The sequence below is a fragment of the Pristiophorus japonicus genome, chromosome 2 (assembly GCF_044704955.1).
Source record: "Pristiophorus japonicus isolate sPriJap1 chromosome 2, sPriJap1.hap1, whole genome shotgun sequence".
NCBI classification, from domain to species: Eukaryota; Metazoa; Chordata; class Chondrichthyes; family Pristiophoridae; genus Pristiophorus; species Pristiophorus japonicus.
Genome location: NC_091978.1, coordinates 272,580,451 through 272,601,324, shown reverse-complemented (window position 1 = coordinate 272,601,324; position 20,874 = coordinate 272,580,451). Strand labels below are relative to the sequence as shown.

Below are 20,874 nucleotides of genomic sequence, written 5' to 3'. Positions count from 1 at the left end.
GCAGGTGGTAATAGAAGACCCACCTGAGGTGAGAGTGGCTAATGATGAGGAGGAAGATGCAGATGACGAGGAAGAGAAGGACGACGAGGAGGACAAGGAAGCCATGCAACTACCTGAATCCAGAGCACGATGGCAGAGGAGGGCGGGCCTTCATTCCCCTTTAACGATTGCTGGAGCCTTGTGTCAGCAATTCATCCATGAACGCTTTGCTGCCTGAAGGCTCAGTGGCAACTATTCAAAATGGACCATGTTTACTGTTTAGACCTGTTCCGTAATGTTGTATTGTGTTAATAATCGAACAAATAATGTATATGATTCTTCTTTAGTTCAAAAAGTTGTGCTAATAATGGAGCAAATAATGTAAATGATTCAGTTATAATTTAAAATATATATTTTGTTCAACATTTTAACACTTGTTTGTACTTAACTTAACTTTAATAAAAATATCCTTACATCAAACTTTAAACTATTCAGTTAAGATCACTTACAAACTTTTAAACTTGTAAATTTACATCACTTACAAAATGCTTTTAATTTGAGAGCAGTTAAATAACAATAACATGAGAACAACAGTAACAACAAAATAATAACAACAATAACAACAACATCATCATCATAGGCAGTCCCTCGAAACGAGGATGACTTGCTTCCATGACAAAAAGGGATGAGTTCACAGGTGTTTCAATGAAGGACCTAATATTCCAGGTCCCGACCTACATGTTGAAGGGTGGAAGATGCCTGTGCTTGGATTTTTTAACATTTGGTGGCCATTGCACACCAGCCACTACACGGGCATGACAGAGCTAGGTCTTGGTCCAGTGGCAAGGATTAACCAAGACGACTAGAGACCAGCTCTGCTGCACGGACCTAGTGCGCACAGATATCGCAGTGAGGGCTGGCCCATGCTGCCCCAGGGCCCTTGCCTCTACTCGGCCCCAAACTCTTGCCTCTCCTGGGCCCCAATCACATCCCACTACAAACTCTTGCTGCTCCTTCGTCCCGACCTCGCTGCTCCTGCTGTATCTGCCCACACTGCAATCAGCCATCGCCCTCCTGCAGCAGCACACGCTGCTCTCTGAAGTGGCATGGTGCTGCACGCTGCTCCCTCTAATGGCCCCGGCCTGCTGATGGTCTTGCAGGAAATATCCACGTGTGAACTGCATTCCCCTGGATTCTGTCTCAGGCGGTTTCTAATATAATTCGTGCCTGGGGACAAATTAGTGGCCGGAGCAACACCTGTGGCGGGTCAACAACAACAGCAACAGCAGCAGCAATCAAAGGCTGCACCCATCTCTCCTCCACCTTATTCTAAGACCGCCAGCTGCGCTTGGTCTTGGTGACTCCACTCCCGCCCGCTGGCAGTGGCGCAGCATTTCTCGGGTTGGTACCAAGCTTATTCTTTTGAGCATCTCGGGTAACGGGCACTTCTTTTTGGGGACATGGGCAGGCAGTAATGTGGAGGTTAGTCTAGGGCTTGGAGTGAGAGTGGCAGTTGATTCCGTCAATTGCCGCGGGGTCTTGGTGTATTCCCTTATTGCAGCAGTTACCTGCGACATTCCCTCCCTCATGTGCCCCGACAGCATCTCAACTACCTGTGACATCCCCTCCCTCATGTGCGCCGATATTGTATCGGCTACCTGCTATATTCCCTCCCTTATGTTCACCAACAGTGTATCAGCTACCTGCGACATTCCATCCCTAATGTGCGCAGACAGTGTTCCCATTTCTCGCGAGAGTGTTGTTACTTCTTCCGATAGTCCCGATACCTCATCACCCACCCCACCGATAGTGTCCAGGAGTGATCGCGTTAGGGCAATGCTCTCCCCACATATTTGTGACCATTTGAACCACATCTGTTATATCTCAGCGGAGCGCTGGTGAGCTCTCCTTCCCCTCCTCACCCTGGGTATGGCTTGCTGCACCCCACTGGGACCCGCAGCCTCGGACGGTGAGGCCTTGGGTGTGGCTCGCTGCACCATACTGGAACCCACAACCTCGGAAAGTGTGAAACCAGGTAATGTCCCAAAACTCGCACCACTCAGGAAAGGGACTGGCACCTCAATGGGTGGCAACGGCACCTTCTCCAGAGTGAGTACAACAGTGGGAGATTCATCCCATCCCTCCCTCTCCCCCTCACCCCCATGCTCTTGGTCTGCAAGGTTGGATTGGAAGATGTTCTCCTCTTCAGGCCCGTCAGCGTCTGAATCTTCTTCTGTATCGGCTTCAGCCTCGTCGGGGTTGGCCTCAAGTTCTGCAAAATATAACATAACAGACAAAAAGTTAGCAGCAGAGGAGGGGGCAGAGCAGGCTCACACAGCACAGGCATCAGGTTCATTTGCAGGACCACGATGAATGATAGTACATTGCATCAACCGAAGCGTAGCTGACAGAGACATCCCCATGAATCGAAGTATGGCTAGCCAGCGCAGTGCTTAACATTTAGCAAAGTCAGACTGTGAAATTTGCAGGATTTACCCTCTCTCTAGAGTGTGGGCCCAGCTTGTGCAGTGGTGGTTGCTTTTCTCCAGTCAGGACCCATTAAAGCAGCGACCCCCTCTTCCACGGGTGTCAGTGGGTGCAGATTTGCCAGGCCTCCTCCTGTTAAGAGTTCTCTTTCTGTTGTTGCGTATAACATTTTAGAGAGTTATACACAACAGAGGTGTATTTCTGCTGGTTGGGACATACAGCTGGTCACATTTACAATTCCAGTGAATAAATGAAAATATTACTTACACCTACTGCTTGATCAAGGTCCTGCCACTTCTTTTTGCATTGGCACGGGGGTGGTCACCATTGCACAGTAATCTTGTGAAAGTTGATTTCAGCGTTTCTTCATTTCTTTTGGTGTAACTTTTACTTGACCTCTGCTGGTGTCCAGCGCATGCCATCTGGCCTCAATTATAGTAAACAGGGCCTCCACTTCGTCCTGTGAGAAATTCTTGGTCCTTGAGCCGCGTTGCATATTGAAGTTCCGATTTTTTACACTCAAAAGAAATGTTTTCACACACAACTGGCTCCTTAAAAATGGCTGAACATAGACCAGGAGATGTACTGGGCATGCGCACCCATGCCAGTCACGTAGAAAACGTCATTTTTTTTTTTGCGCATGTGCAGAAGGGGTGCCTCCTTTTTTCGGCGTAGATCTTAGGCTCCACCCCCCAAAGCTAAAGGATAGGCTGTGCGGTGCCAATTGCAAGAATTACATTGGGGAAACTTTCAAGTTTTTTTTTGGCGTAGTCCGTCCCCAGAAAAACAGGCGTAACTCTTCAAATATGCAAAAAAGCGGCATTGGTGTATATTGAGCCCAAAGTGCTATCAAATTTATTAAAGCTCCAAACTTCTCCACACATCTGTTCTGAGGCAGTGGTTATTTCATAAATATCCATGTCCTAAAGGGATATGCATGAATCCAAATTCAAAGCTAGTTCATACAAAGTTATGATTTCCTTTGGACATTGTAAAAATTATTTCCAAGTGAATAGCTGGACATGCATAAGGTCCCAGACATTCCCAATTATACTCTGAAATTACCTGAGTCAGTCTATGTTTGGTCAAAAAGATGGGGGGGGGGGGTGCAAAATTGCCCCTTCCCTTAAGGCCTGTTACCATTGGAAATCGGCGGCCACGCTGCTGTGGAGTGGAGTGGCCACCGACTTTTCATGGAATGACCGCCGCTCGCCCAATTGCCCTGCCGCGGTTTCCCAGTGTTGAGCATCACCGCACCGTTTCATCCCCCACTTCTGCAGCGGTGCTGGCCAGCACTCCTAAGTGCGTCATCACTGCGCGCACCACCGAGATCCCGGACCGGAAGCAACATTCCGCTATAAAAGTCGTCCAACCGCTCGGCGGTGCCAAGAGTTGTTTTTTTCGGGTGATGCATAGTTCCTAATGCACACCGCCAGAGTGCCTTAAAGGTGTGTTGCTGTATGTTGATTTTGCGTCGGCGACTTTTTTCTGTTGTTTGAGAAGCAGTGCAAGGATACAGTGCATGCTGGTTTGCGAGAACTAGAGGTGCCTTCACCTGCAGAACAGGGTGGCGACTTTGAGGAGGCTGGGCTTGGGGAGGGCTTTGAAATGGGGGCGGTGCTGGCAGGACAACGCCTCCTGCACATTGTGCGTGTCGCCAAGGCATGCAGGAGAAAGCGGTGCCGGGGGCAACGGCTGCAGAGGCAGCGGGCAAGGGCGATAGGTATCATTGCGGCCCAGCATGGAGAGGACCAGGGAGATGGCGTCAGAGTGGAGGCAAGAGAGCTGCCACAGGAAGGCCCTCAGCAAGAGCATCCCCGAAGGAGGAGAGCGAGCTACGCGAACTCCCCGCACTAGATACTGGGCCAGCAGGACAGGAGGCAGCCTGCAATGGTGGCATGCTGGGCAGAGGTGGAGGAGCCTGCAGAGCAGCAGAGAGAACACAATGAGACACGGCGGAGACCAAAACGGCTGCATAGACGTGGGGGCGCCAAGCCATATCGACAAAGGATCTTCCACCACCAATTCTCATAGAGGGATATGAATGATGATCAGACTAAGATTCCGCAAGGACGTAGTGACGGAGCTCTGCAATCTCCTGCAGGCAGAATTGGAGCTGCAAACATGGGTGAGGACAGCCCTAAGCGTCGCATTCAAGGTGACTATCACCCTGAACTTTTATGCGACTGGGTCTTTCCAAGCTGCCACTGCGGACATGTGCAACATCTTGCAGTTTTCAGCCTATACATCGACACGGGAGGTTACAGATGCTCTCTATAGGAGGAGAGCCGATTACATCTCATCCCCTATGAACAGGGACAAGCAGTTGGAATGGCAGACTGCATTCCTGTGCAAGGTTAAGGGGATCATTGATTGCACGCATGTCAGTCTCAGGGCACCCCAACAAACTCCCGAGCAATTCGGAAACCGCAAGGGCTTCGTCTCCCTCAATGTTCAACTCATTTGCGACCACAACCGCAAGATTATACAAGTGGAAGGCCGGTTTCCTGGCAGCAGCCACGATTCTTTCATACTGCGCCAAAACCGTGTGCCACGCCTCTTCACTGGTCTCAATGAAGACTGCGGCTGGCTCCTCGGTGACAAGGGCTACGCACTGAGCACTTGGCTTATGAATCCTCTGCACAACCTGAGAAATGTTGTGCAGCATGCGTATAATGAGAATCTGACAGTCATCAGGACCATCATCGAGCACACAATTGGGATTCTCAAACAGAGGTTCCATTGCCAGGACCACTCAGGGGGTGTGCTGCAGTACCCGTCTGAGCATCTCTCCATATTTGTGGTGGTGCGCTACATGCTCCACAACCTGGCCATCAAGAGGGTACATCCATTGGAGGATGAGGCAGCAGTGGCACCTGTGGAGGAGGAGGAGAAGGAGCAGAATGCGGGTGGGCAGCCATGCAGGAGGCGGCGTCGCCATCGTGACCCTGCAAGGGAAGCATAATGTCGTCTCATATCTGCGTAGTTCACATAACTAAATGTCCAGTTGAATCTGCATCTGGCCATGTTGATGGGCCAACCTGTGAGCCCTCTCACACACACAGTACAGTAAAATGCAGTAAAAACCTGCACAGTAAAATGAGAGAACCCAAACAATGGGTTTCCAAAACATTCAGATAATTCATTATCACCCTTGTGCAACTCCTAATTACCCCTCTTACGTAGACCTATCCTTACACTACGCCACAGTGTCTCCCTTGTGGCTGCTTCATGGCTTTGGGAAGGCTGCTGTTTCTCTGCAGAGGAAGCTACAGATCTCCTTCTCGGAAGCCCTCGGCCAGCTCTGGCCCTGGAAGGGCCGGCTGCAGACTGGACCGCATCCTTCTCTGCACCTTCAGTCGGAAGTGGCCGGGGAGAATCCATTGACAGCAACAATTGCGGAGTGGCAGGTCTCGGCTCAGGGCTGGTGTGGACCGGAGTGCCAACATCAGTATCCTGGTTCGAGGAGCCAGCGCCACCCCCAGGCAGCAGGCCACCTCCCCCACCAAGCTGCTGGAGAACTGGTCGGCGGAGTGGGGTGGCACTGTTAGGTCCCCGGTGGACTGTGGTGGAACCAACCACAATGGCAGCAGTCAGATCTCGAGTAGCGTCCAGCTGAGACTGCTTGAGAGTAGCCACACTCTGGAAGCCATCAGGGATGACAGCAGTCAGACGCTCCGTGCATTGTTGGCCAGAGTGCATGAGAGCATTCTCAGCTTCCAGGGCAGTGGCCATCCTGTCCAAAGAAGCACAGCCATGCTCCTTCCCTTGCACCTGTACTGCAATGGCAGCTGTCACCTCGGCCAAGAGACATGTCATCGCAGCTGGATCTGCACACTCACTCTGGGATTCCACCATCGTCTCCACACTGGCAATGATGCTCCTCATGGTGTGCGTAGAGCTGTCCACAATGCGGGTGGTGGACGTTCCTGACAACTTGCGATAGCCTCTCGGGCACCCTTTGCATTGCTGCCAAGAGCTCCGATTGTATGGCTTTCACCCTTTGTTCATAAGCCCTAACATTGATGGACTCGTCAGTGTCCTCCTCAGCAGGACTCGGCTGTGCATGCGCCCCCCAGGAGAGATGGGACCCGAGGTTCTCTTTGCCGTTCACCAAGCCGCTAGGCCCCTGTTATATGTGTAAACTTGTACATATCTTGTACAGCCACCAGAGGGCTCATCCCTTGGAGTCCCAAGGGATCCCACAATCCCTTGGGAGCACAGGTACTTAAGAAGGCCTCACAGGCTGGAGAGGCACTCTGGAGACATGCAATAAAAGACCAAGGTCACACTTTACTTTAAGCTCACAGTATCCAGTCAGATTCTTCAGTCATATATAACAACTGGCGACGAGATACAGATGACGAACCCAACGATGCAGAGAACAGTGGGCATCCTGGAGAAATTCTCGGAGGGAAATGATTGGGAGACCTTCGTGGAGCAAACTGACCAGTTCTTCATGGCCAACGAGCTGGAAGGAGAAGCGAACGCTGCCAAACGAAGGGCGATTCTCCTCACCGTCTGCGGGGCACCAACGTATGGCCTCATGAGAAATTTGCTTGCTCCAGCGAAACCCACAGAGAAATCGTACGATGATTTGTGCACACTACTCCGGGAACATCCAAACCTGAAGGAAAGCGTTCTGATGGCGAGATACCGGTTCTACACCTACAAAAGGTCTGAAGGCCGGAAAGTGGCGAGTTAAGTCGCCGAGCTAAGACGCCTTGCAGAACATTGCGAATTTGAAGAGCATTTGGAGCACATGCTCAGAGACTTTTTCGTACTTGGCATTGGCCATGAAGTGATACTTCACAAATTTTTGACTATAGAGACCCCAACCTTGAGTAAGGCCATAGCGATAGCCTCGGCATTCATTGCCACCAGTGACAATACTAAGCAAATCTCTCAGCACACGAGTGCTGCTACAAGTACTGTGAACAAAGTGATGTTATTTTTGTTATATATGTAAACTTGTATTTACTCTGTACAGCAACCAGAGGGCTCATCCGCTGGAGTCCCAAGGGATCCCATAATCCCTTGGGAGCACAGGTATTTAAGGAGGCCTCGCAGGTTCGAGAGACACTGTGGAGACCTGCAATAAAAGATGAAGGTCACACTTTACTTTGAGCTCACAGTATTCAGTCTGACACTTTCCCCATACATAACAACTGGTGACGAGATACAGATAGCGAACCCAAAGATTCAGAGAACAGTGGGCATCCTGGAGAAATTCTCGGAGGGAGATGATTGGGAAATTTTTGTGGACCAACTCGACGAATACTTCATGGTGAATGAGCTAGATGGGGAAGAGAATGCTGCCAAACGAAGGGAGATCCTCCTCACCATCTGTGGGGCACCAACGTATGGCCTCATGAAGAATCTGCTCACTTCAGCGAAACCCAAGGAGAAATCGTATGATGATTTGTGCACACTGGTCTGAGAGCATTTGAACCTGAAGGAAAGCGTTCTGTCGGCGAGGTACCGGTTCTACACCTACAAAAGGTCTGAAGGTCAGGAAGTGGTGAGTTATGTCGCCGAGCTAAGATGCCTTGCAGGACATTGCGAATTTGAAGGACATATGGAGCACATGCTCAGAGACTTTTTCGTACTTGGCATTTGCCATGAAACCATACTTCACATACGTTTGTCTTTAGAGACCCCAACATTGAGTAAGGCCATAGCGATAGCCCAGGCGTTCATTGCCACTAGTGACAATACTAAGCAAATCTCTCAGCACACAAGTGCTGCTACAAGTACTGTGAACAAAGTAATGTTGTTTTCGAATTGGAACATACAGGGCAGGTCACACATGCCTGCAGCTGCACTTCCACAGATGTCTCAGTGTCCACCATCAAGGGTGATGAATGCAAGGCCATTAACACCTTGTTGGCGCTGCGGGGGTGATCATCGTTTCCATTCATGCCGATTCAAAGGGTATGTTTGCAAGGGCTGTGGAACAATGGGACACCTCCAACGTATATGCAGGCCAGCTGCTAATCCTGTTAAACCTGCAAACCACCATGTTGCAGAGGAGGACAAATCCATGGCAGATCACGACAAACCAGAGCCTCAGACCGAGGAGGCAGAGGTGCCTGGGGTGCACACATTCACCATGAATTATCCCCCGATAATATTGAATGTTGAACTAAATGGACTCCCGGTGTCAATGGAACTGGAGACGGGCACGAGCCAGTCCATCATGGGCAAAAAGACTTTCGAAAGACTGTGGCAACAAGGCCAGTCTTAACTCCAATTCGTATGAAACTAAGAACTTACACGAAAGAACTGATTCCTGTAATTGGCAGTGCTACCGTAAAGGTCTCCTACGATGGAGCGGTGCACAAGCTACCACTCTGGGTGGTACCGGGCGATGGTCCCACGCTGCTTGGCAGGAGCTGGCTGGGAAAGATACGTTGGAACTGGGACGATGTCTGAACTCTATCGCCAGCTGATGACACTTCGTGTGCCCAGATCTTAAACAAATTCCGTTCGATGTTCGAACCAGGCATTGGAAAATTCCAAGGAGCAAAAGTGAAGATCCGCCTAATTCCGGGGGCGGACCCATCCATCCCAAGGCGAAGGCAGTACCGTACATGATGAGAGAAAGGGTAGAGATTGAGCTAGACCAGCTGCAACGAGAGAGCATCATTTTACCAACCGGGTTCAACGAGTGGGCCAGCCCGATCATTCCTGTCCTCAATGGAGAAGGCACCGTCAGAATCTGTGGCGATTACAAAGTAACTATCAATCGTTTGTCCCTGAAGGACCAATACCCACTACCAAAGGCCGATGACATTTTTGCAATGCTTGCGGGAGGAAAGATGTTCACAAAGCTGGATCTAACTTCTTGCTACATGATGCAGGAACTGGAGGAATCATCAAAGGGCCTCACCTGCATCAACACGCACAGAGGTCTTTTTATTTATAACAGATGCCCGTTTGGAATTCGATCAGCGGCGGCGATATTCCAAAGAAACATGGAAAGCTTACTGAAGTCGGTCACGCACACCATGGTCTTACAGGACGACATCTTGGTCACAGGTCAGAACACAGCCGAGCATCTGCAGTACCTGGAGGAGGTTCTTAGTCGACTCAACCGCGTGGGGCTCAGCTTAAAATGCTCGAAGTGTGTTTTCCTGGTGCCTGAAGTGGAGTTCTTGGGAAGGAGCATTGCGGCGGACGGCATCAGGCCCACCAACGCGAAGACGGAGGCAATCGGGAATGCACCGAGGCCACAGAACATGATGGAGCTGCGGTCATTTCTGTGATTCCTGAACTACCTTGGTAACTTCTTACCGGCTCTCAGCACACTGTTACAACCATTGCATGTCTTACTATGAAACGGGGACGAATGGGTTTGGTGCAAAAGCCAAGAAAATGCCTTTGTAAAAGCTAGAAAATTGTTATGCTGAAACAAATTGCTTGTGTTGTATGATCCATGTAAGCGTTTAGTATTATCATGTGATATGTCGTCGTACGGTGTCAGGTGTGTATTGCAACAAGCTAATGATTTGGGGAAATTGCAACCGGTTGCTTATGCATCCGGAAGTCTGTCCATGGCTGAGAGCCTACAGTATGACTGAAAAAGAAGCGTTAGCGTGTGTCTATGGGGTAAAGAAAATGCATCAATATCTGTTTGGGCTAAAATTCGAATTGGAAACTGACCATAAGCCACTCATATCCCTGTTTTCCGAGAGTAAAGGGATAAATACCAATGCATCGGCCCACATCCAGAGATGGGCGCTCACGTTGTCCGCACACAACTATGCCATCCGCCACAGGCCAGGCACAGAAACAGCGCCGATGCTCTCAGTAGACTAACATTGCCCACCACAGGGGTGGAAATGGCGCAGCCCGCAGATTTAGCCATGCCCGGCACTGCCCGGCAGATCAAAACCTGGATGAGCCAGGACCCCTTATTATCCCGAGTCAAAAGCTGTTTGCTTCATGGGAGCTGGTCCAGCGTCCCAGTGGAAATGCAGGAAGAGATAAAGCAGTTCCAGCGGCGCAAAGATGAAATGTCCATACAGGCAGACTACCTTCTGTGGGGCAATCGAGTAGTGGTTCCCAAGAAGGGCAGAGACACTTTCATCAATGACCTCCACAGTACCCACCCAGGCATCGTAATGATGAAAGCGATAGCTAGATCCCACACGTGGTGGCCCGGTATCGATGCGGACTTAGAGTCCTGCGGTCACAGATGTAATACATGCTCGCAGATAACCAATGTACCCAGTGAGGCGCTGCTAAGTTTATGGTTTTGGCCCTCCAAACCGTGGTCTAGGGTACACGTTGACTATGCAGGCCGGTTCTTGGGTAAAATGTTCCTTGTGGTTGTAGATGCGTACGCCAAGTGGATTGAATGTGAGGTAATGTCGGCTAGCACGTCCGCTGCCTCTACTGAAAGCCTGCGGGCCATGTTTGCCACACACGGCCTAACCGATGTTCTGGTGAGCGACAACAGGCCATGTTTTACCAGTGCTGAGTTGAAAGAATTCATGACGCATAACGGGATCAAACATGTCACATCTGCCCCATTTAAACCAGCATCCAATGGTCAGGCAGAGAGTGCAGTGCAAACCATCAAGCAAGGCTTGAAGAGGGTAATTGAAGGCTCGCTGCAGACTCGCCTATCCCGAGTTCTGCTTAGCTCCCGCACGAGACCCCACTCGCTCACTGGGATCCCACCTGCTGAACTGCTCATGAAAAGAGCACTTAAGACAAGGCTCTCGTTAGTTCACCCTGATCTACATGAATAGGTAGAGAGCACGTGGCTTCAACAAAGTACATACCATGATAGCGCAAACGTGACACACGAGATTGAAATCAATGATCCTGGATTTGTATTGAATTATGGACAAGGTCCCAAGTGGCTTCCCAGCACAGTCATGGCCAAAGAGGGGAGCAGGGTGTTTCGGGTCAAACTTTCAAATGGACTCATTCACCGGAAACACTTGGACCAAATCAAACTCAGATTCACGCTCTATCCTGAGCAACCCACCTTGGACCCTACCTTTTTTGATCCCCCAACACACACACCAGTGGCAACCGGCACCACGGTTGACCACAAAGCAGAACCCATCATCCACAGCAGCCCAGCAGGACCCAACACACCAGGCAGCCCAGCAAGGCCAGCTGCGTAGCAGCCCAGCGAGGGCCCAACAAATGATTCAACAATACCAGCTTTCACACCGAGATGATCCACCTGGGCAAGAAGGCCCCCTTATCGACTCACATTGTAAATAGTCACACTATTGACTTTGGCGGGGGGGGTGTGTTGTTATATATGTAAACTTGTATTTACTCTGTACAGCTATCAGAGGGCTCATCCCCTGGAGTCCCAAGAGATCCCATAATCCCTTGGGAGCACAAGTATTTAAGGAGGTCTCACAAGTTGGAGAGGCATTCTGGAGACCTGCAATAAAAGACTTTACTTTGAGCTCACAGTGTTCAGTCTGATTCTTTCTCCATACATAACAGTTTTCAAATCGCAACGTACAGAGCAGGCCCCACATGCCTGTAGATGCACATCTGCAGATGTCTCAGAGTCCACCATCAAGGGTGATAAATGCAAGGCCATAAACACTTGTTGGCGCTGTGGGGGTGATCATCGTTTCCATTCATGCCGCGTCAAAGGGTATATTTGTAAGGGCTGTGGAACAATGGGACATATTCAATGTATGTGCAGGCGAGCTACAAACCCTGTTAATCCTGCAAACCACCATGTTGCAGAGGAGGACAGGTCCACAGTGGATCATGATGAACCAGAGCCTCAGACCGAGGAGGCAGAGGTATATGCGGTGCACACATTTACCACAAAGTGCCCCCGATAATGCTGAAGGTTGAACTAAATGGACTCCCGTTGTCAATGGAGCTGGACTTTCGAAAAATTATGGTGCAACAAGGCCTCAAGGCCAGTCTTGACTCCCATTCGCACGAAACTGAGAACTTACACTCGTAATCGGCAGTGCTACTGTGAAGGTCTCCTATGATGGAGCGGTGCACAAGCTACCACTCTGGGTGGTACCGGGCGATGGTCCCACGCTGCTCGGCAGGGGCTGACTGGGAAATATACGCTGGAACTGAGACGACGTCCGAGCGCTCTCATCGGCTGACGACACTTTGTGTGCCCAGGTCTTAAAAACGTTCCCTTCGCTGTTCGAACCAGGCATCTGGAAGTTCCAAGGAGCAAAAGTGCAGATCTGCCTAATTCCGGGGGCGGGACCCATCCATCACAAGGTGAGAGCAGTACCGTACATGATGAGAGAAAGGGTAGAAATCGAGCTAGACTAGCTGCAAAGAGAGGGCATCGTTTCGCCGATCTAATTCAACGAGTAGGCCAGACCGATTGTTCCAGTCCTCATGGGAGATGGCACTGTCAGAATCGGTGGCGATTACAAAGTACCTATCAATCGTTTCTCCCTGCCGGATCAATACCCACTACCAAAAGCTGAAGACCTTTTTGCTACGCTGGCGGGAGGAAAGACGTTCACGAAGCTGGACTTGAGCTCGGCCTACATGACGCAGGAGCTTGAGGAATCATCGAAGGGCCGCACCTGCATCAACATGCACAAAAGTCTCTTCATTTATAACAGATGTCCGTTTGGAATTCGATCAGCCGCGGCGATATTCCAGAGAAACATGGAAAGCTTACTGAAGTCGGTCCCACACACTGGTCTTCCAGGACGACATCTTGGTTATAGGTCGGGACACAGTCGAGCATCTGCAGAACCTGGAGGAGGTTCTTAGTTGACTCAACCACATGGGGCTCAGGTTAAAATGCTCGAAGTGAGTTTTCCTGGCGCCTGAAGTGGAGTTCCTCGGGAGATGAATCGCGGCAGACAGTATTGGGCCCACCGATTCGAAGATGGAGGCAATCGAGAATGCACCGAGGCCACAGAACATGAAGGAGCTGCGGTCGTTTCTAGGACTGCTGAACTACTTTGGTAACTTCTTACCGGGTCTCAGCACACTGTTAGAACCACTGCATGCCTTACTGCGTAAAGGTGCTGAATGGGTTTGGGGCAACAGCCAAGAAAATGCCTTTGTAAAAGCTAGAAAACTGTTATGCTCAAACAAATTCCTTGTGTCGTATGATCCATGTAAGCGTTTGGTACTATCATGTGATGCGTCATCGTACGGTGTCGGGTGTGTATTGCAACAAGCTAATGATTTTGGGAAATTGCAACCGGTTGCTTATGCATCCAGGAGTCTGTCCATGGCTGAGAGCCTACAGCATGATTGAAAAAGGAGTGTTAGCGTGTGTCTATGGGGTAAAGAAAATGCATCAATATCTGTTTTGGCTAAAATTTGAATTGGAAACTGACCATAAGCCACTAATATCCCTGTTTTCCGAGAGTAAGGGGATAAATATGAATGCATCGGCCCGCATCCAGAGATGGGCGCTCACATTGTCCGCATACAACTATGCCATCCACCACAGGCCAGGCACAGAAAACTGTGCCGATGCTCTCAGTAGGTTGCCGTTGTCCACCATGGGGGGTGGAAATGGCACAGCCCGCAGATTTAGTCATGGTTACGGAAGCATTCAAGAGTGAGCAATCACCCATCGCAGCCCAACAGATTTAGAACCTGGACAAGCCAAGACCCCTTACTGTCCCTAGTAAAAAATTGTGTGCTTCATGGGAGCTGGTCCAGTGTCCCAGTGGAAATGCAGGAAGAGGTAAAGCCGTACCAGCGGCGCAAAGATCAAATGTCTACACAGGCAGACTGCCTTCTCTAGGGTAATCAGGTAGTGGTCCCCAAGAAGGGCAGAGAAACTTTCATTAGTGGCCTCCACAGTACCCATCCAGGCATCCTAATGATGAAAGTGATAGCCAGATCCCACGTGTGGTAGCCAGGTATCGATGCAGACTTAGAGTCCTGCGTGCACAGATGTAACACGTGCTCGCATTTAAGCAATGTACCCAGGGAGGTGCCACAAAGGTTATGGTCTTGACCCTCCAAACCGTGGTCCAGGGTCCATGTCAACTGTGCAGGCCTGTGTTTGAGTAAAATGTTCCTTGTAGATGCGTGCTCCAAATGGATTGAATGTGAGATAATATCAGCAAGCACATCCGCTGCCACCACTGAAAGCCTGCGGGTCATGTTTGCCACGCACGGACTACCTGATGTCCTTGTGAGCGACAAATGGGCCATGTTTTACCAGTGCTGAGTTCAAAGAGTTCATGATCCGTAATGGGATTAAACATGTTACATCTGCGCCGTTCAAACCAGTATCCAATGGTCAGGCAGAGAGAGCAGTCCAAACCATCAAGCAGTGTTTGAAGAGGGTAACTGAAGGCTCACTGCAGACTCGTCTATTCCGAGTCCTGCTTAGCTACCGCACGAGACCCCACTCGCTCACTGGGATTCCACCTCCTGAACTGCTCATGAAAAGGGCACTTAAGATAAGGCTGTCGTTAGTTCACCCTGATCTACATTAACAGGTAGAGAGCAGGCGGCTTCAACAAAGTGCATATCATGATAGCGCAAATGTGTCACGCGAAATTGAAATCAGTGATCCTGTATTTGTATTGAATTATGGACAAGGTCAAAGTGGCTTCCCGGCAGCATTGTGGCCAAAGAGGGGAGCAGGGTGTTTTGGGTCAAACTTTCAAATGGACTCATTCACCAGAAACACTTGGACCTAATCAAACTCAGATTCACGGACTATCCTGAGCAACCCACTTTGGACCTTACCTTTTTTGACTCCCCAACATACACACCAGTGACAACCGAAACCACAGCTGGCCATGAAGCAGAACCCATCACCCACAGCAGTCCAGCAGGACTCACCACACCATGCAGCCCAGCAAGGCCAGCTGCACAGCAGCCCAGCGAGGGCCCAACGAACGATTCACCAAAACCAACATTTGCACCGAGACAGGGACAGAAAGGCCCCAGATCGACTCAGCTTGTAAATTGTTATACTGTTGACTTTGGGGGGGGGTAGTGTTTTAATATATGTAAACTTATATATACCTTGTACAGCCACCAGAGGGCTCATCCCCTGGAGTTCCAAGGGATCCCACAATCCCTTGGGAGCACAGGTACTTAAGGAGGCCTCACAGGCTGGAGAGGCACTCTGGAGACCTGCAATAAAAGACCAAGGTCACATTTTACTTTAAGCTCACAGTATCCAGTCAGACTCTTTATTCATACATAACAGCACCGGTGCTTCACCCAATGCAGACCCGTCTCCTAAATCTATGTTACCCCGACCGCAGACTCCCAGTATTTGAGCTGGTGCGTGGGACTGTATGAAGCAATGACGCACTGTCACTGCCAGAGCTCTCCCCCTCTCTATCTCCCTCATCTGACATGCCACCAAGATCATTCAGGGCATCAAGTGTCTCCTCCTGACTGTGGCTGCCAGTCGCATCAAGGGTGTTTGTCTTGCTCATGATGACACTCAGGTATCATCTGGAATCATACACCTAGCATCATCAGAGCCATCAGCAGCCACCTGGCTTACACTCGGGGTCTCATCTGCAATCATTAAAGGGAGAAGGGGTGCCGTGAGGGTGAGGTGCTGCATTCCACCATGCAGCAAGCAGCTTGTACACAAGCATAAGCAATAGCCAGGGAGGCCATTGCACTGTGAGGGAGAGATGGCATTATACAAAGGCTTTCATTTACCCATGCTGCCCACAACGCTATCAGAGCAAGCAGAAGCCACAGGGAGTCCACCGTGTGCGCCCACTAGCTGTTGCACCCTCTCCTCCAGATCAGTGAGCTGGACATTTGACAACTCGCTACCACCCGTGGCTTGTTCTTCAGCACGGTTGTGCACCACCTTGGCCTGCAAAGCAATGAAGAGTTGGTAATTGGCAGGTTCCAGAGGCCTCAGCAATGAGTGTAAGTCTGGGTCGCTTACATTCAGCTGTGAATCTCAGTTGCAATGGATCTTCCATTGTGAGTGTGCACACATACAAGCCTAGCAATCAACAGCTACTTCAGCTACTATGTAGTGTTGGTGAGAAAGAAGTTAAGGCGAAAGAGAGTTGGGCACATGTAATGTGAGGAATTGGAGGAAGATGTACTCACTTTCATCACTCAAGTAAAGTCAGTTAGCCTTTTCTTGCATTGGTTGGGGGAGCGCTGGTGAATTGAGGTCCTCGAAACCTTCTCCGCAATCTCCCTCCAGGCATCTGTGAAGACATAGAAACATAGAAAATAGGTGCAGGAGTAAGCTATTCAGCCCTTCGAGCTTGCACCACCATTCAATAAGATCATGGCTGATCATTCACTCAGTACCCCTTTCCTGCTTTCTCTCCATATCCCTAGATCCCTTTAGCCGTAAGGGCCATATCGAACTCCCTCTTGTATATATCTAACGAATTGGCCTCAACAACTTTCTGCGGTCGAGAATTCCACAGGTTAACAACTCTCTGGGTGAAGAAGTTTCTCCTCAGCTCGGTCCTAAATGGCCTACTGTTTATCCTTAGACTGTGACCCCTGGTTCTGGACTTCCCCAGTATCAGGAACATTCTTCCTGCCTCTAACCTGTCTAATCCCGTCAGAATTTTATATGTTTCTATGAGATCCCCTCTCATTCTTCTAAACTCCAGTGAATACAGGCCCAGTCGATCCAGTCTCTCCTCTTATGTCAGTCCTGCCATCCCGGGAATCAGTCTGGTGAACCTTCACTGCACTCCCTCAATAGCAAGATCATCCTTCCTCAGATTAGGAGACCAAAACTGAACATAATATTCCAGGTGAGGCCTCACCAAGGCCCTGTACAACTGCAGTAAGACCTCCCTGTTCCGATACTCAAATCCCCTAGCTATGAAGGCCAACATGCCATTTGCCTTCTTCACCACCTGATGTACCTGCATGCCAACTTTCAATGACTGATGTACCATGACACCCAGGTCTCGTTGCACCTCCCCTTTTCCTAATCTGTCGCCATTCAGATAATATTCTGCCTTCCTGTTTTTGCCACTAAAGTGGATAACCTCACATTTATCCACATTATACTGCATCTGCCATGCATTTGCCCACTCACCTAACCTGTCCAAGTCACCCTACAGCCTCTCAGCATTCCCCTCACAGCTCACACCACCACCCAGCTTAGTGTCATCTGCAAACTTGGAGATATTACACTCAATTCTTTCATCTAAATCATTGATGTATATTGTAAATAGCTGGGGTCCCAGCACTGAACCCTGCGGCACCCCATTAGTCGCTGCCTGCCATTCTGAAAAGGACCCGTTTATCCCGACTCTCTGCTTCCGTGTCTGCCAACCAGTTCTCTATTCATGTTAATACATTACCCCCAATACCATGTGCCTTAATTTTGCACACTAATCTCTTGTGTGGGACCTTGTCAAAAGCCTTTTGAAAGTCCAAATACACCACATCCACTGGTTCTCCCTTGTCTACTCTACTAGTTACATCCTCAAAAAATTCTAGAAGATTTGTCAAGCATGATTTCCCTTTCATAATTCCATGCTGACTTGGACTGATCCTGTCACTGCTTTCCAAATGCGCTGCTATTTCATCTTTATTAATTGATTCCAACATTTTCCCCACTACCAATGTCAGGCTAACCAGTCCATAATTCCCCATTTTTCCCTCCCACTTTTATTAAAAGTGGTGTTACATTAGCTACCCTCCAGTCCATAGGAACTGATCCAGAGTCGATAGACTGTTGGAAAATGATCACCAATGCATCCACTATTTCTAGGGCCACTTCCTTATGTACTCTGGGATGCAGACTATCAGGACCTGGGGATTTAATGGCTTTCAATCCCATCAATTTCCATAACACAATTTCCTGATGCTCCTACTTGGTCTCCCACCACTTTCAGGGAAGAGTAGTCATTTCCTTCCCTCCACAACTTCCATTAGAATTTCTAGCTCCAGGTCGCTGAAGCAGCTGACCGTCCTCAAACTTCCTTGTAGCCATCTCCTCTGATGCAAGTGAGAGTGAAGTCATGACACAGCTGCGAAACCTGCCCTTTAGAAGGCCAAGGAGCAGCTGCATTGTTAGGATCAAATGATTAGGAGCAGAATTGCACAGTCCAAATGCCACTCCGCTGCCACACCGCTGAAACCAGCCCATTATGCCAGTCATGACCACTCCACTGCGTTTTGGGCCCGAAAAAGCGAAATTTCCCTCTTAACACCACCCATCCATCTCGGCGCTAAAGGACACTAAACTGCGGTGCTTGCGCCCCCTTTCTGGTGAAGGGCAATTTCGGCTCAGGGGTCTCTAGACCTTTGCCAGTTTGCTCATCTCTACTTGTATGCATTCATTGCCCTCTTCTCACATGCATTATCCTGTACATACTTGTCATTCAATTATTTGTAAAGATGTAGATTGTAGAGACACTGCCTAGAATGTAATAGTAAATGAAAGCAAAAGCTTTTTCGACTCTTTTTAAATGGATGTTTTTAAATGATTTCTATATGGTCCACCAAAAGCTTTTTGTATTAAGTTTGAGGTTTATAATTATAGCAGCAAGCTAAGTGTGATCTAACATGCAAGTATTATCTGCACCTGTTAATAGACATGAAATTTTAATATTTAATGTTGCTGTACAGATAAACAGGCTGAAGGTTCCCTGGAGATGAAGAATGTTGCAAATGAAACACATATGCCGAGAATTTCTTCAATGTGATTTACACCACTGTTGCACCTTTAAAGCCTATATAAAATGGGTGTAAGCAGCTGAGCCTCCAGGAATTTTTTGTACAGTCTTTTAAAGGTGCTGTTCAGCCTGCACTCTTCAGGAGAACACTTGGAGACAAGCAGGTAAATCCCAATCACTGCTTCTCGCTTTCATTTCTCTCTCAAATTACTGCAATGCATTTCTCACCAATATCTTGATTATGTTTTGGCAGCATTATGACCAGTGAACTGTCATTATGTCCAGAGGGCAGCAGGAAAGTGCTACAACCATGAGAAGAGCCCAGAACTTCTTGGATGAGATTGAAGCAAGTAGGCACAAACCCCTGGGCATGTACTCCACCAAGCTGGCTAGGAATGAGAGTTGTGCCACCTGGAGGGAGGTGGCACTGGTGCCCAGAGTGACTGCCAACTCACTCACTCCCAGCACTGCAGAACAGTGTATTTATCTTGTGTGTTAGTATTCATGAAGTAACAGTCATACAGGAAAGGGAGCACTGACTAATTCACTCAGGTGATGATTATTGGAAAAGTCACGCCAAGACAAAGTGGACTTTTGAACTGCTATGTGTGATAGTGGATAGTGGTTTGAGAAAATATCTCTTTTTTGGCAAGTGGAGAAGGTCAGCCTGTGGTTTCCAGGTAGACTGACTCAAGAAGTGAAGACTTTGGAGAATATCTACTCTCTGATGGCAACATTGTGAAAGGTACAGAAGGCGATGATAATTCTGGACACCCTTTCTGCATACTGTAGGCATCCATCTGCTCTGTCCAGGCATTGAAAGAGCACTTTCAGCAATCCAATGGTACATTCAATCACCAGCCTGGTAGCTGCATGGGCCTCATTTTACTGCTACTGTGCTTGTGCTCGGGATAGTCCGAATGGGGTCATCAGTCATGGGAGCAGAGTCATGCCTTGTCGTCCAGTAGCCATCTGTTTTTATAGTTTTCTTCCCTAAAGAGATTAAGCAGTGGCAAATGCTGCAGGAAGAAGACATCATGACGGCTCCCTGCATACTGGGTAGTGACATGAAAGATCCACTGAGCGGTGTCACAAACTACCTGCATATTCAGAGAGTGGCATCCTGTTCAGATAGATAAGAGGGTGTTCCCTATGTACCTTCAATGTGACGATGGCACCCTGTATCTTGGGGGAAGCCAGCAACCCCACAGAACTGTATAGCCCTTTCTCGCTGCTGCCTAGCTGTAAAGCCAAAGTTAATGAAGAAGACGGTTCTACTGTGCAGGAAGAACAGTAAGTTGTTGCTGTTACAGAAGCAAAGACTTTTTTTTTTAAACTATAATAATTCACCTGATTTTAAAGTATATATAAAAAGATGAACGGAAACTTTCAGCATTAATAATGAATACCACATGGATCTTTAAACAATATATTTATACACATAACATGCATATTTATGCATCTCAGTGATGGTTAGTCCAAGAATTGGATAAATATAACATTGCACTGGGACTTGTGTGGCATTTCAGTTATGTAATAGCCAATTAACACAAGTTACAAATATTGTTAGTACTGCAGACAGAGAAATATTGGCCCTGAATTCGCGGCCCTTACTGGCGCATACGAGGCGCCTAAACCCGGAACTTGCGATCTGTCAAGAATCCTCTTGACAGATCATACGCATCCGGAAGTAAAGGGCCTCCACAGGCAGAGAGTTGGGCTATTTGCCAACCTGCCAAGTGAATGCCCGTGAAATTCTTATGACTGATAAAAGCAAGCCTAAGCCCTAAGGCCTGCTTTTATCAGCGTA

General features: G+C 48.8%; 1 protein-coding gene across 1 annotated transcript; it reads left to right on the top strand.

Annotated features, from left to right (window-relative positions):
* The first annotated feature begins 4,513 nt into the window (after window positions 1-4,513).
* LOC139230346 (putative nuclease HARBI1) lies at window positions 4,514-5,431 on the top strand. Its single transcript, XM_070862176.1, has one exon. The coding sequence runs from the start codon at window positions 4,514-4,516 to the stop codon at window positions 5,429-5,431; it is 918 nt and encodes a 305-aa protein (XP_070718277.1).
* The last annotated feature ends 15,443 nt before the right edge of the window (window positions 5,432-20,874 follow it).